The sequence below is a fragment of the Brienomyrus brachyistius genome, chromosome 4 (genome assembly GCF_023856365.1).
Source record: "Brienomyrus brachyistius isolate T26 chromosome 4, BBRACH_0.4, whole genome shotgun sequence".
Taxonomy (NCBI): Eukaryota; Metazoa; Chordata; class Actinopteri; order Osteoglossiformes; family Mormyridae; genus Brienomyrus; species Brienomyrus brachyistius.
The window spans coordinates 26,310,044-26,326,546 of NC_064536.1; the positions used below are offsets into that span (position 1 = coordinate 26,310,044).

Below are 16,503 nucleotides of genomic sequence, written 5' to 3' on the forward strand. Positions count from 1 at the left end.
TTAAATGTAAATGAATGTACTGGGAAAGAATTAAAATGTGCATTAACTGGTGGCCCCCAAGGACTGAGTTGAGAAACACTGTTTTAGAAATAAATGTTTGTGAGCTGAAAAAATTCATCATGGGGACCTCCCCCATCAGCAAAATTCATCATGGGGACCTCCCCCATCAGCAAAATTCATCATGGGGACCTCCCCCATCAGCAAAATTCATCATGAGCCTGAAGTACAGGGCTGATTCTTAATGCCAGGCCAGCCCTAATCCAAAGTATTAAGGTTTACAGGTAGATAGGATAAACCAACGCAGGTTGTACTGCAGCTGTCTGCAAGTAACACCAGTAAACTGCGGTGAGCCGTGTGATCTGAGCTGGGGGTGGGGGGGGGGCTGCAAAGCATCCATCGCGGCACAAAGCCAGCCCCACAGAAAGAGGGCTCAGTGTCGATAAAAACACATTAAAAGCAGCGATTAAAATAATGTTGCTTTTTCCACTGAGACATGACTAAGTGGGCTAAGGATGCTTGGCGTGTCAGTGAAAAGCATGCTGGGAGCTTCCGAGGTGAGCCCACCACGACAGGAACGCCGTGGATATTAAGTGGCATCTGATCTCTGCTTATTAACGCATATTGGTTGGCAGATACACCTCCGTTGGGGGAGTGGGCAATGCATTAATATCTCGCTAATCGTTTCAATTTTTCACGGGGTCTATTTTCCGACGGTATGAGGGTTGAGGGAGATGAATCAATTTTTCAGGAACGAATCGTTTCGTCGAGCCTGGTTTGGAGCGAAGCTGCTAGCTGAATAATTCACTCGTCCCGTTATGGAGCAGAGCCGAAAGTGATGGGTCTTTTCTTCTATCCGTCCGCCTCCTCTCCGTCCCTCTGCCCCTTCGCCACCCTCCTGTCTCCTCTGGCACATCAGCCTGCTCGTACTCTGTCACTCTGAGGGGCCCATCTGTGGCTTGTGTAGGCCGCTCTGTCTCTCCATGTGCCGTGAATCTTAGCGTGCGTGTATGTGTATGTCACTGTACATACTTTGATATTCGTGTGTGTGTTTGTTTGTGGCCCCATCTGGGACTCCACGTGGGATCAGATCCGGGCCCCCATATGTGAGACGCTGGCCCTCCCCCCTCCCTGCTGCTCTGGGCCACCTCTCCCTCCTTCTTGCTCTCCACTGCCTCACTCCCTCGCTCTCCCTCATCATCGCGTACCGTACCTCCTGTCCTCTGCACCCCACGCAGCATTTCTTCTTCAATTACCGTAGCAATGCCTCTTCTCTTGGTATCCTTCTCTCGCGCCCTCTCTCCTCGCCTCTCCTTCTCCCCCTCCCTCATTCTTCCCTGAGTCTCTCCCCTCCCTCCTCCTCATCCGTCGCCTGCACCTCCTCCTCGGCCCCCTCTGCCCCCTGCCGACCCTCCTCTCGCTCTCTCTCCAGTCGTCTCTCTTGGATAAGTTCCACCAGCCTGTGGAACTGGGCGCCCCAAACCCCTTGCACTCCCCAGCTCTCCTCCCCCTCACTTTCCAGGGAGCTCAGTGACCCGGCAAGGGACCCCGTGCCTTCAAACCCGTACACCTGTACCGAGTCATAAGGTGGCACAGAGGGGTCAAAGGTCACTTGGGCCAGGCGAACCCTCAAAAACTCCCCCACCTTTAGGGCCAAGGAGCCCTGCCCCCCACCCCCTGCCTCTACCCTCAGACCCCGCCCCTCAATGTACCCCAGTTGCCCTGTGAAGGGCACAATCTGAGGAATCATATCCCTGCGCTCTAAGCTGTATGCTCCAACGCCCGCCCGATTACGCCAGTCTGCGATGAAGCCCAGCCCCTCCTGGTACAGGCTGCATGCAGTCCCGTTCACTGATATTCCTCCTTCCATCTCAGACCTTTGCACCAAAAAATTGCCTTCCACCTCCAGGTGCATTTTGCCTTCTGCTGGGCTCAGAGTCTCTCCCTGTTGGTCTTCCACGTAATTGCGAGTGATGCCGCCTGCGGCCTGACTGTCACGAACACTGTCGTTGGACTCTGCGCCGGCTGGCCCTGTGGCTGCCACGCCAGTTTGCTTTGGGGAGTGTCCAGCTGATGACGGAAGCCTTGGATCTACAGGCTGGATGGAGGACAAGGCAGTCAGGTCAGTAAGGGATAGGGTTATTAACAACAAAGCATGAAAAACTATTTTCATAAATTTTTTGTAAAAACAAAAGATATGATGATAAACAAATACTATAAATATTGCTTCCGAAACCGAAATAAAATGCAAATACCAGATATTTTCCGGTCCTGTTTTTAATACTGTTTAGCTAAAGTAATTTTTTGTGTATCTTTAATGACCACAAATAATGCCCGTACCCATATTGAGTACATAATGTGCACTGTGTATGTGGGATTCTCTAAAGATCAGACACATAAAATAACTTTCAGACAATCCCTAGAAATAAAACTATTAACATTTACACTTCATATAAAATATATAAAATCTAAACAGAAATATATCTTTAAAATAAAAATGAATAAAAACTAATAAAACACAATGAGCTCTAAACTGGATTTCACATGAAAATTTAACAAAAATATATGGAAATAATAAATAAATACATCAGTGCTAGGATGACACTGGTAGAGGTCCATGACACTGGTAGAGGTCCATGACACTGGTAGAGGTCTATGACACTTGTTAGAGGTTCATTACACTGGTAGAGGTCCATGACACTGTTAGAGGTCTATGACACTGTTAGAGGTTCATTACACTGGTAGAGGTCCATGACACTGGTAGAGGACTATGACACTGGTAGAGGACCATGACACTGGTAGAGGTCCATGACGCTGGTAGAGGTCTATGACACTGGTAGAGGTTCATTACACTGGTAGAGATCCATGACACTGGTAGAGGTCTATGACACTGGTAGAGGTCCATGACACTGGTAGAGGACCATGACACTGGTAGAGGTCCATGACGCTGGTAGAGGTCTATGACACTTGTAGAGATTCATTACACTGGTAGAGGTCCATGATGCTGGTAGAGGTCCATGACACTGGTAGAGGACCATGACACTGGTAGAGGTCCACCTTATGAGAGGCACGCAGACACACGCAGACACACACATACACACACATACACACACCAGGCCGATTCTCCTACCCAGTTCTGGTTCCTCTGGCTGTCACCGCCGAGGTCACTGCTATCCTTGGGCTCGCCGGTCTGCGTGGAGCCGCTATCGGAGTCCCCGCTCCCCGCCTCGGCCTCCATGGCACCCCCTGCAGGGCTGGGCTTGTCTGGGACCGAGCTGTGCAAGGTAGGGAAGCCCAGACAGCGACCGGCCCGCAGCACTGGCAGCGTGTGACAGCCATAGCGCAATGGCCCATAGGGTGAGGCTTCCGGGCCCCGGTACTGAGAATCTGGACCAGTGTTCTGGGCCCAGTTACCGGCCTGGGATTGGTCCCGATTCTGCTGGGAATAGCGTCTGTGGAGAGGGGGAGAGTTCCAGAACCACACGTTACCAGTTACTGACACACATCGTCCCACATTGGTTACCATATAGTACCCCCTACAGGCTCTCACATGTTCTTGCTGTCCAGCGTGCGGTATCCCCGACGGCCACTCTGGGGGGCGCTCTGCAGTGCAGCAATATCGAAAGCAGCGGTGTCGGCCTCGCCGCCCCCCTCGTCATCGTAGGTGATGATGTTTTCGCGCACGTCGTCCTCTTCCAGCGGCGAGAGCGAGTCGCGCTTCTGTCGCCGCAATGAGAGTGACAGCACGCTGACAGCTAGGGGGCACCAGAGAGCAAGACGGCAAGAGAGGGCGAGGTATAGAGACACAAGTGAGGAATTGAGGGAGGTATGGAGAGGGAAGCAGAGGAGGAAGGGAAGGAAGGAAGGGGGCGAGAGAGAAACAGGGAAGGAGGTGATATACATATATACACAGGCATAGGTCAAATATACACATTATAATCAGACATACACACAACTGTCTGTTATCATTCTGACTGTCTGTTTGTGTTGATGCTCTGTGTCTGTTGTTTAATGCATTAATCATCATCATCATTATCATTATTATTATTATTATTTGACCTGTCAGTTGCTCTAGGCTGGAATATAAACACTAATATATTTAATATAATATATTAAATATATAATATATATTTACACACATTCATGCCAGTCATGCATGCTTGTGTGTGTGTGTAGCCTCACCCAGCAGTGTGGCCACGCAGGCCAGGATGGCCAGCAGGGCGGCGGTGCTGAGCCCTGGGGAGGGCGAGGCGGAGGGCATGGGCAGGCAGACACCCCGCAGGCAGGGACACACGGAGACGGTGAGCGTGCCAGTGCTGCTGAGGCCAGAGCCGCTGTCCCGTAGGACCACGGGCACCTGCAGGGTGATGGAGGAGGCGGGGGAGCGTGGCAGGGTCTTCAGGGGGGACAGCAGGAGCACCTTGGCTGTGGGGCCTGAGCAAAGGAGGAGAGCAAAGGAGAGAGAATGAGGAGAGTGAGGGGCCAGGGGGTGGAGGGGCCACAGAAGGAAAGATGATGAAATGATGATGACTCTGAGAAGACGGAGTCGGCTCTTAGTCTCTTATTATCATCACTGTGCCGCAGTGACGAGCGATTAAATTTATCATGACATTAATCAGCCTGATCCATTACTGCCTACTGCAGTCTGCCTGTGACTACACTAAGGGAGGGGGGCAAAGCATGGGCAGTAGCGGGGGGGGGGTGAGTGAGGGCAGACAGGAGTGAGGAGGCAAAGTGAGAGAGGGTGGAGTGAATGGAGGCAGAGTGAGAGAGGATGGACTGAATGGAGGCAGAGTGAGAGAGGCAGAGTGAGAGAGGGTGGAGTGAATGGAGGCAGAGTGAGAGAGGATGGACTGAATGGAGGCAGAATGAGAGAGGATGGACTGAATGGAGGCAGAATGAGAGAGGCAGAGTGAGAGGATGGAGTAAATGGAGGCAGAGTGAGAGAGGCAGAGTGAGAGAGGCAGAGTGAGAGAGGGTGGAGTGAAGGTAGGCAAAGTGAGAGGGGTAGAGTGAAGATAGGCAGAGTGAAGGGAGGCAGAGTGAGAGAGGCAGATATTCCCACCTCCTGTCTCTGTGATGCAGAAGTTCTGCGCCGCCCTTGACTCAGGCGCGATGCTGAAGTGCACCGTAGAGTCATTCCCTCCTTGGTCCATATCGACGGCGCGCAGCTCCTGGACCACCTATGGGGGGCGGCACGATTGGCGGCATCATGGCAGCAATGCCCTTACAAGAGAACTTAACTGGGAGTGCGGGAGCTGAATGCACAATCAGGGGAGTGTTAGAGTGTACTCACACTAGTCAAACTGTACCATGTCCAAGCTCATTTGAGTGACTTAATTAATGTGGTCACTCCGTACTGCGCCCAGACATGGTATGCTTAACCATGCACTGGCCCATTTGATGAGGTGGGCTCAAGCACGGTTAGTCAGATTAGGGCCCAGTATGGATCTAGCCCAGCTACAGAACACAGATTTTATGTCAGTGATGCGACTGACCCACGTGTCTGTACATGTACACTATACATAAACCGAACCCCAAAGGAAAAGGCTGCACAGATTGGCTGCACAGATTGGCCCCCTCAAATAAATGATCATATTTAGCTAGCTGATATTTTTGTATTCTATATACTGTAGCATGCGTGCAGTTCTGACCGGGTATAATTGAGGTTCGGCAGTGGTTCAGACATATAGCCACGGTTTTCATTCAATGTTTAGTATTAGCGAAATTAGCGTTACTGATATCTGTAATAGTGTAATTAGTACTAAATAAATGCAATAAGGAATAGCTTCCAAACATGCAGTACTATGGTACCTCTTCAGTACCGGTATCCTGTGCGACACCAGTCTGCGTAAACTCTGAAATATTTGGTAAAATGTGGGATCTTCTTATACATGCAACAGAAATAAAAGAAAAATCACGGTGCTGTATACTTGATAAATCTGTGTGTGTCATCGTGCCCAAAACGACTCCAAATAAGGCACAAAATAAGGACATTAATCATGAATTCCATTCTGCTGTGCGATAGCGCTTTCATTCATGTTTTCTTCCATGCATAAGAAGTCGCACGGTGATGACCAAAGCGTGCTTGGTCCAGGCTCGTTAAGTGCAGACAACAGGGCGGTGGGGGGGGGGTGGCAATAGTGCTCGGACACGGTACAAGGCAACTGGGCCAAGTGTAAGTATGTCCTCAAGCAAGACTGGGTAGTAATCAAGCTTGATTGTAGAAACCAAACCTGACTGCGATTTCACATCCTCAGAGGAAGGAATTATGATCCCCTAGCATGGAAATTTAACCATTGTAAGATACTAAATAACCATGTGTCAGTTATGATAACATAGTGATCACACACACATAGGATGAGAATCTAAGAACGGTAAAGAGGCACAGACCTAAACTGAATGAGACTAACAGAGACATGAAGGGACAGAGACCGTCATAAAGGGATTAACAGAAATGGAGAATACCTGACTGTAAGACAGAGTGAAGTGAGGATTAACTTAAATATAAAGAGACACACAAATATGTGGACATTGGTGGTCAGTAGTGGAGAAGCAATAGATGAACAGACAGGGGAGAGTGTACTGACCTCGCCGACGGCAGTGGAGTCGCACAGCACGGTGCTGTACTGTCTGTCCAACTCGGGAGCATTGTCATTCACGTCCAGGGTCTCTATGGCAACCACCACCCGGGTCACCTGACTGGGATTGTCTGGAAAGAGTCCAGAACACAGCACAAGGCCATCGTGACTACACCTAAACCCACTCTGACCGCACAGTGCACCGAGAAGTGGCTGCATCATCAGCACAACAGTCACACAAGAACATCATTTCAACCTTCACCAGACATGTTTTCCATTAACTCGCATTTGATCTGCAGTCTACATTTGATCCGAAAGGCAGCCGGATCAATTATATTAATAATTCGCCCTGTGGCTTGGTTTTGTGGGCACAATCACCAGCACCGTGACATCACAACCCCTGACCTCTCTGTGTAGCGATGACAGTGATGTTGTGCCACTGGTCAAACTCGCGGTCCAACTCTGTCACCGTGGTGATGAGGCCGCTGTCAGGGGCAATGCGGAACAGCGTCTCCGGGTCAGTCTGGGGGTCTATGGAGTATCTGAGGAAGACGAATATTAAGGCGTGTTAAATATTCACCAGCAGAATGCAGTGAATGCTAGGACTCTTATTATGATGGAAAATGCAGTCAATACCACTTTTATTATGACAAAGAATGGGGTCAAAACTAATGAAGGCAGCGAAGAAGGCTTCACTGAGTACTAGCTGAATTCAGCTCGGTCACCTGATGCTACTGCTGAGGCCAGTGTCGGGGTCCACGGCATCCACACGGCCCACAGGGCATGGTGGGGGGCAGTTCTCGTACACATCCAGCAGGTACGTGGGCCGTGCAAACCGGGGCGGCTCGTCGGCATCCAGCACCTGCACCCTCACAGCGGCCCGATCCTTAAAGGGGCCGCGCCGCAGGAAGCGGGGGTCCACTAGGGGGTTCAGCACCTCTACTGAGAAGGAGTATGACCGTCGGCTTTCGTAGTCCACCGCCTGGGGAGGGGAGAGGGGGGTTCCAGCATGCAAAATCAATAAATAAAACACATGGAAGTGATGACCCAGGCCTTATAGACAGGGTCACGAATCAGTACATGAATGTACGAGGGGGGACAGTGCTGATGAAACAGACTATAATTGGCTAATGATAATATTTGCCCTTTTGTATGAATTACGGCCCCCTGCGTAAAAAAAAAAAAAAAAAAAAAAAAGAAATCCTAGATTCAGCCCTAAACTAAAAGCAGGAGAGTCCTGATGAGCTCACTCCGCCCTGGAGGAGAGGCATGGGGGGCGTGCAGCACCCCCTGCTGGCAAGGCGAGTAGGAAAGAGGGGCTGTCACTTCCCCTGCAGACACACACTCATCATCCACTCTCCCCAGGCTGGGCAGCGCGCTGGGCCACCTCATTTCATCCATTGTCACACCCGGGCTCACTCATGATTGCCCCTTGCATCTCGTCCTCTGTCGGCGTCCGCGACCTGGGCTCATCAGTCTCCCTTACAATCAGGGCTCACCTCTTACAATCACCTCTCACCTCTCATAATCCACACCCATCTCGCATGTACAATCAATAAACCTCTCCCTCTCCCACAGTCCCGACTCACCCGTTTTCGTTACACACCGATCTCCACTGTTCTATCGTTAGATTCTGTGTCTTTTCTGAGCAAATACAAACGTACTGCAGAGAGAAATACCTTTAACATTTTCCTTGACAGGCAAAGACTTTCGAACAGTATTATGTAAAAACAAATAGTAATAAATAAAAGTAACAATAGAAAAAATAAAAAACAAGGAATTCAGTGGCTGTAAAATGAAAATGTGGGATATAAGGAAGTGAAGCGGCCTGCTAGTTCTCGTTCACCCTGTTCGGTATATGGACAGCATGAGGGTCCAGATGACAGGTGCCATGTCTGCTTCCTAGAGCTTGCCACCAGCACCTCATCTCTGCTTCTTATGCTTCATGATACACATCGACAGCATTGTTCAAGACGTGAGGCACAAGCTTTCCAGTCACTCAAAGCCTCCGCATCAACAGCCGCAACATCCCTATGATCTGCCCGCCGTCCTGCAGAAGGAACTCATTTCTGTCTCTGCCTTACAATCATAACTCCCTCCTACCTCACTAAAAGAAACTTGTTGCCCTCTTACAATTAATTAACCCGATTTCAATCCAATACTGCTTCAGTGGAACGCATGCAGATTATATCGATCCAATTAACAATAATGCCCAAGCAAATTTTCTGAATCTTCCAGCACCGGAGCACAAATTAACACATCCCGCTCTCTTTACTTAGCGTCAACTCTCCCTTACTAATAACATCCTCTCTCTGTCCGGCTGGAAACCCATCGTTTCAATTTTGCAATCAATTTTCCTCCTTGAACTGGAATGAAAAACCTTGCTAAATTCAAGTTATTATTTTAAAAAAAAAAAAAACTTTAGTAGATACTTTTACGCAAAACAACAAATGGCTGAGAAAGCAGAGTCAGAACTAAACAGTGCAGAATTAAACAGTCTTGCTCTCTGCCCACCCTTGGATGTGAACCTGCAGCCCTCTGATCTCACAATACACACTGAGCCCCCAGTGGTGACCAGATACCTCTCTTTCTGTGCCACTACAGCATCACCACCAGTTGGCAGAGGGATGCGGGGTCCCTCTGTACCCGGGCTTTGCACATGACATCAGCGTGTGCGCTCATGTTTGCCAGGGGGAGGAGGAATTGTGCGGCAGGTTAAGGGGGTGGAGCAAACTCCCTTCTATTTGTCAGTCTATACATAAAGATTTTTAGTAGCACTGGTGCTGCTTACTGCAAATTTTAGGGGCTCCGACACAAAATTTAGGTGCGCCACTCAAATCGACATTCGGTGCAACACATTCATATTTTTCCCATCCTGACCGTCTCACTGATAAACGTTTTGGTAAACATACAATTTGCAGAAATAATAATGTGATGTTTTATTTTAAAGGAAAAGTTACAGAGTGAAGTAGTGTGTAAAAAAAAAAAAAAATCGTTACGTTTAATGGTGCTTTTTTTAAACATAAACATAAACATAAAAAGTTGGTTTATTGTCAGCAAAGGGCCGAGCGAGAGCGAGAGTACTTATGGAGCAGACACAGGTAGATGAGATCCTGCTCAGAATCATCCCCACCTCGCCTTGCTGTGATGATGACAGTCTTGCCTCCACTCTGTTCACACTCTGTCTCTATCTACATACACACACACCTATAGGACTGGGTATCAATTAGATCTTATCGATTCCATATCAGATTCTGATTCTGCTCATCAAATCCAGTTCTTATGAATCCATGGTTCTATTATAATATGCAAAAAAACTGTAAATGTTTCAGTAACAAAACACTGCATTTATTCCCTTTAAAGAGTTGGGCTTCAATTTTTACAACAAAGTTTGTAGATGCAGTCTGCAAGCCTAGGTGCTTGATTTTACAGTATACACCAGTGGCTGTGGGAATGATTGGAACACCGGAATTCAATGATTCACCTCACCATGAAAAAATGCGACACCACCTTCATAACAGATTATTTGGAAGGTATGCCGGAAAGAAGACTTGACTGTCAGTTAGCCACAAATGTAAGCGCCTGGAGTTTGCAAAACACTACTACAACTTTGACTGGAACCATGTTCTATGGTCTAATTAAACAAAAATTGAGTTGTTTGGCAATAAATTTACAAACGAGAGGAGGCCATTCAGCCCATCAAGCTTGTTTGGGGAGAACTTAACTAATAGCTCAGAGCTGTTCAAATCTTATCTAGCTCTGATTTAAAGAAAACCAGGGTTTTAGCTTGTGCTACACTAAGAGGAAGACTATTCCATACTTTAGGTACACGCTGTGTAAAGAAGTGCTTTCTCAAATCCATTTTTAAATGTTTTCCCACGAATTTCCACTTATGGCCATGAGTTCTAGTATTTAAACTAATATTGAAATAGCCATTTGGTTGAACAGCATCCAGACCTGATAGAATCTTATAAACCTGGATCATGTCCCCCCTTAGTCTCCTTTGCTCAAAACTAAACAGATTCAGCTCAGCTAACCTCTCCTCAATAGACATTTCTCAAAGACCAGGAATCGTTCTTGCAGCTTTATGTTGAACCTTTTCCAAGGCAGCAATGTCCTTTTTAAGGTATGGTGACCAAACCTGCACACAATAATCTGGGTGGGGTCTTACAGTACCAAGGAATTGTATAATTGTAGCATCACCTCCCTTGACTTAAACTCCACACACCTAGAGATGTAACCTAACATCCTATTGGCCTTTTTTATTGCTTCCCCACACTGGCGAGAATGGGACATGGAAGCATCAACATACACGCCAAGGTCTTTCTTGTAATCAGCTACCTTTATTTCCGTGGACCCCATAAATGTCTGTACTTTATATTTCTGCTCCCTGCATGAATTACCTTACATTTATCTATGTTAAATATCATCTGCCAGGTATCGGCCCAGTCACTAATTAAATCAAGATCCCGCTGTAGCTGCTGAGCCACTAATTCAGTATCTGCTACACCACCCACCTTGGTGTCATCTGCAAATTTCACCAGTTTACTGTATTTATTGGTATCAATATCATTTATGTAAATTAGGAACAATACTGGTCCTAAAATTGAACCCTGTGGTACCCCACTATAAATGCAAGCCCACTGTGACATTGTACCTCTAATAACTACTCACTGCTTCCTGTCTGTTAACCAGTTTTTTATCCAAACTGGTACAGTACAGTTACAGTACAGTGACCCTCTGGTATCTTTCTCGTGTATTTCAGTTCATAACTCGCTAAAATCTTATTGTACAAAATGAAAATGAAAAAAAAAAAAACGCTGACCAAATCCGTAATCTGTCTTCTTTTCAAAATGTCAATCGTCGGAAGTAAAGTTTTTAAAATTTGGTTGAATTGGCAGAAAAGTAAACCATGTCACCTTACTTTGTTTAACCTGCATCGGGGGCGTGTAGTACCGCCCTCACCTGAAGATCACTATTCACATTCTAAATAGCCGCATTAGCATGTATTCAAATTGCATTCGCATGGTAATTTGATGAACAACGCAACGGTGAAACGCGATCCAGATACATCCCCATCAGCACCATTTGGGTGGGGGGTGGGGTGGGGGGGGGGGGGGGGGCGTGGCCATGGAAAAGTTGCTACGTATTCAATGAAAGGAGCCAGAAATAGTGACATGAGTTAGATTTTTCTTATTTATTTATCCAGCTGAATGTTGTAACTACACAATTTAGTCATCTTTATGTAGCCAAGACTTTGGTGATCAGATATCTGGATCAAAACAAGCTTACTATGTACTTTTATAATGTTTCTGTAAGTGTTCCAAACAGCATGGCTATACTTTGATGTCAAATTATAAACATAAATCTGTGCATAAAAAGTGCATTAAAATAATGATGAATGTAATGCCAAGACAAATATACAAGAAATAATGTATTTGCCATGAATTAAGTTTATGATATTGAATGAAATGTGAGATCATGCCCCAGTCAGTGAAAGTGTGTTCCCTACCCATAGACCCCAGTTAGGGTTAAGCAAGAGCCGTTTGTAGGGGACAACATCAAAGGCCTTCTGGAAATCTAAGTAAATCACATTGGAGGCCTTTTTGTGATCAAAACATTCGAGGTGGGTTTGGCGTAAAAAGGATGGCTTTAATGAAAAGAACCTCATCCCACATGTAAAATATGGTGGAGGTTCTGTGATGTTGTGGGGCTGTTTATCCTCCAAAGGCCCTGGAAACTTGTTAAGATGTTAACATAGCAGTATGGACTCTATAAAGTACCAGCACACTTTGAATCAAAATTTGGCTCCCTCTGCCAGGAAACTAAAATTGGGCCGTCGCTGGATATTCCAGCAGGACAATAATCCTAAGCACATGTCCAAATCAACACAAAAATGGTTAGCTGGCCACAATATTAAGCCTCTGCCATGGCCATCTCAGTCCCCTGAATGGAACCCCATTGAAAAGCTGTGGGCTGAGCTGAAGTGCACAAGAGAGGGCTTAGGACCCTGGATGATCTGGAGAGATTCTGTAAAGAGGAATGGACTCAGATGCCCTGCTCTGTATTCTCCAACCTTATTAAATGGTATATGAGAAGACTCAGTGCTGTTATATTGGCAAAGGGAGGTTATAGAAAGTACTAAATGCTGGGGTACCAATAATTGGGGTGCATGTGTTTACTGGACAGAATTAATTATTGATGAAGGATTTATTTTTCTTTGAATAGATTAATTTCAGTGAAAGGTAGGATTATTCTTGTTTTGTCAGTGTGAGATGAAGCCACTTCACCAAAAGGTGGATTTTTTCTTAGCCTTTTTACAAATCTTTACAAGGGGTGGCCATAATTGTGGAGGGTGCTCTATACACAGTATGAGAGGTAGAATATAGACACACATACATACATACATACATACATACATACATACACACACACACACACACACACACACACACACACATTGATTCACTCTGGAATCCTGCCCAAGGAGGCCACTGGTCAGACTCATAAATCAGACTCGGGTCATGGTTGATTTCCGCTTAAATGGTGTGTTTGACAAATTAAATAAAAGGTTTATAAATAACACTGGCCTGGGGGGGCTCATGTGACCTGAGGCCTTGCAGGCAAACCCTTGTGGACACATCTCTGATCAAAGCCGCTAGCCGGCTGCACAAATGGGGTTTGGGAAGAGGCAGGCAGGAAGATTTATTATAAACCTAAATTTAATGTGTGGGAAGAAATGGCTGCTTTGGATTCGGGAGCCAAGGGTTAAGCAAAATCTGTGCTATATGGTTCATGACTGAACGCCTTCAAGTGCATTTAAGGAGATTAGGTGTGTTTAACAAAAAAAAGAGTGAGGTTTACTGATGTTTCAAACAGCGATGACATTTCGGCGCTGGACCCCTCGCGGCATTACCGTCAACCAGGCCAGCTCCGCTCACATGCTCTGTCTGAGGAGTGCTGAATGCCACCCTCTAGTGGCCAACTGATTTAATGACAGTCAACCAAGAGTAGGGAATGTCCAAACAGTCAGGCACCCCATGGGATTATTAAAAATCTAACCAATCTACACATACTGTTATAACATCAGTCCTTCCATCCCGGGATTTTATTAATAAAATCTTGAATTATATCTTTCAAAAAAAATTAATAAATAAAAAAAGGTTTGTCTGACATTTTGAAAAGCAAACAGACAAGTGGAGATGTCTTTATGCCCCCGTTCAGAAGTATTCTGCTGATCCAGGTTAGGGTCACATGGGGTAGCTGGAGCCAATCACAGGCACAGCACAGGGCACAAGGCTGGGATGAGATGCCAGTCCATTACACACACACACACACACATGCCGATGACCCTAAATGAATATCTATGGACTGTAGGAGGATCACAACATGGGAAAACAAACAAATTCTACACACTCTGATCAGAGGCAGGATCCTAACCTGTACCAACCCCCCCGGCTCACTGCATCACCACTGTATCTACAGACATCTGCTCCACCGATCACTGTGTCGTATCAGACTGTTATCTGGGGCTCCCCCACAGATACGCCAGGTGCTTTAAATCCACGATAACTGTACGACCCATAATCCTTTGCTGGAAGAGATGGCCAGGGAAGCGAGCCTTTAAAGTGTTTTACAAATGCGGCGAGAGAAAGATCAAAGCCCACAATATCAGACGATAATGAAATGGACACCACAGCCTATATAGAGTATATATGTCCAGCTTGATAGGTGCTCCCTCTGTACACTGTAAATTACACATATGTGAAAACGTCACACTACCACCTGGCTAATCTTTTTGCACATTATTTAAGGATAATTTATTATTAGTCACTGTTAAATGTTCATCATCCTCATTTATCTTTTTTTAAGCTTATTTTCCCTGTTACCGGTCTTGGTAACATTTCACTGCAAACTGTACTGAGTATAACTGTGTATGTGACAAATAATGCTTATTTTTTTTGTTCCCCTAATGCCCTCTAGCTATGGTCTGGGAAAAGACCCCCCCCCTTTCCCACCCTCCAGTGACCCTGTGTGTGTTTAAATTCCCCTGCCCCAGCTTCCATAAGCATATCTGTCTCTCTGCAGCTTCCTTTGCGACTGATAGTGTCCGTCCGTCCGTCCGTCCGTCCGTCCATCCATCCATCCATCCCATTCCATTCCATTCCATATCTATCCATGTTCTTATGTGTGCAGTACGTCTATGCGTCTAGGTAGATACAGAGGTACTTGGACACACTCACACATACAACATGGCATGGTGGGACTATCAGAGACACAATATGTGTGTCTTTGGTCCCCCCACCTTGTTCAGGGTGATAATGGCTTCACTCTCCAGCCCCGTGATGTTGAAGGTGTCACCCCCCTCGGAGTCGAGGATGCTGAACTCCAGCTTGGCGTTCTCCCCTTGGTCCGGGTCAGTCGCAGAGAGCCGGCCCACTTCTGCCCCGGGCAAGGCTAGCTCCGACACCGAGAAAGACCAGGATGCTGTGAGGAACGAGGCACGGACATCAAATCAGAAGCACGTTTTCCTATAGCAAACATCCTCCCAAGTGCTGATCAAATACTGCATTGGAGACTGGCTTAAAGGTTGATCAAAGATTCATCTCTTTTCAAGACGGGGAGTCTGAGTAGCTAACAATGCCATTTGGACTCCCAGAGATTTTTTAGATTCATTTCATTTCTCTCTTGTTCATTTTCCCCTCCCATATGTCTGCACGACATTAATTTCCCATTAAGCAGGTGAATATCCATGAATAAATAAACAAGCTGAAGTCGGCCTTTTTTGGAACTTGAACTCGGCCCCTGATACCATCTGTCTACAGTCTGTAGGCCACAAAAGCAGGCCGCAGCGAATTGGCAGCCTCTGTCAGCGCGGGGCTTGTCACCAGTACTGAGGCCTCTGTAAGAGTCCAGCTGCGTTCGACATCAAGCGGGGACAGGGGAAAATAAGATGGGTTATTCGCACCGCCCCAGGTGAATGTCTGTGCTGATTGGTCTCCATGGTGACACACACTTTGGCTAATTGACTGGGCGCTGGTCGCCTGGCTCTGGACGGGTTTATCTTATGAGAACATAAGGCAAGCTCGCGATAAACCCTCCCTCCCGCTCGACTCTCTTTGGCGCGCCCCCACCCACCCCCCGGCCCCTTTAGGATGGAGTGAGAGTCCAAGTTTCTGCAGCGTGATACATGGGCAAAGGCAGCAGGACGCTGGATCTAAGCTCAGAAAATAAGTACAACATTTCCGGAAAAGGCCCAGGAAGCGGCTTCGGCTCACAGAGGCAGGATTTTTCTCCACACACACAGAAAAGTAGCAGCATAATAAGACATTTATGTTTATGTATGTTATTGTCATTTGCGTTCGTCATTGACTAATTTACTGCGAATACCTGTTCCATTCCCAGTGAGGATGCTGATTATTATTGCTAATTAAAATCACAGTACTGCACTTCAAGTAGTGGCATAAATTATTCTATTATATTACTTTCATAATTTCATAATATTAATCTTCAGTCACATATTGCCCCTGGAGGCTTAAGTCTGTAAAATAAATACTGTGTTGAATTTAAAGTATTTTCAAATTAATATCTTAACTAGCCAAATTCTTTGCTGCCTTGTAATTAACTAATGACCTGGAGTGGCACAAATTTAGTGCACGTTCCCAGACCCAGAAACATTCTAGCTAACTTGTTTCCTCGGCAAAGTGCGGTAAAGCCTCATTATTAAAAACACATTTGTTATACAGACTTAATAATTTATTGTATTCAGGATCAGGCCTGTAAAAAAAAATAAAATAAAAAAAAAACTTCAAAACAGCAATGAGCATTAATATCCAAAAAATAATAACCCAAAGCTACAGAGTTTAATAATGCATCAAAATCACAGGATCACCGCCACCGGCATGCACAGACACATTCACCGTAG

At 46.3% G+C, this 16,503-nt stretch overlaps 1 protein-coding gene across 1 annotated transcript in view; it reads right to left on the minus strand.

Moving 5' to 3' along the window:
* Positions 1-1,324: 1,324 nt before the first annotated feature.
* LOC125739867 (cadherin-11-like) overlaps positions 1,325-16,503 on the minus strand; it is a 63,665-nt gene continuing 48,486 nt past the window's right edge. Inside the window, exons 6-14 of the mRNA XM_049010389.1 lie at positions 14,884-15,065; positions 7,304-7,560; positions 6,984-7,120; positions 6,588-6,709; positions 5,063-5,180; positions 4,180-4,431; positions 3,548-3,752; positions 3,128-3,449; positions 1,325-2,095 (exon numbers count right to left, since the gene is read on the minus strand). Of these exons, the coding sequence (XP_048866346.1) occupies positions 1,325-2,095; positions 3,128-3,449; positions 3,548-3,752; positions 4,180-4,431; positions 5,063-5,180; positions 6,588-6,709; positions 6,984-7,120; positions 7,304-7,560; positions 14,884-15,065 (2,366 nt within the window). The remainder of the gene's footprint in view (positions 2,096-3,127; positions 3,450-3,547; positions 3,753-4,179; positions 4,432-5,062; positions 5,181-6,587; positions 6,710-6,983; positions 7,121-7,303; positions 7,561-14,883; positions 15,066-16,503) is intronic.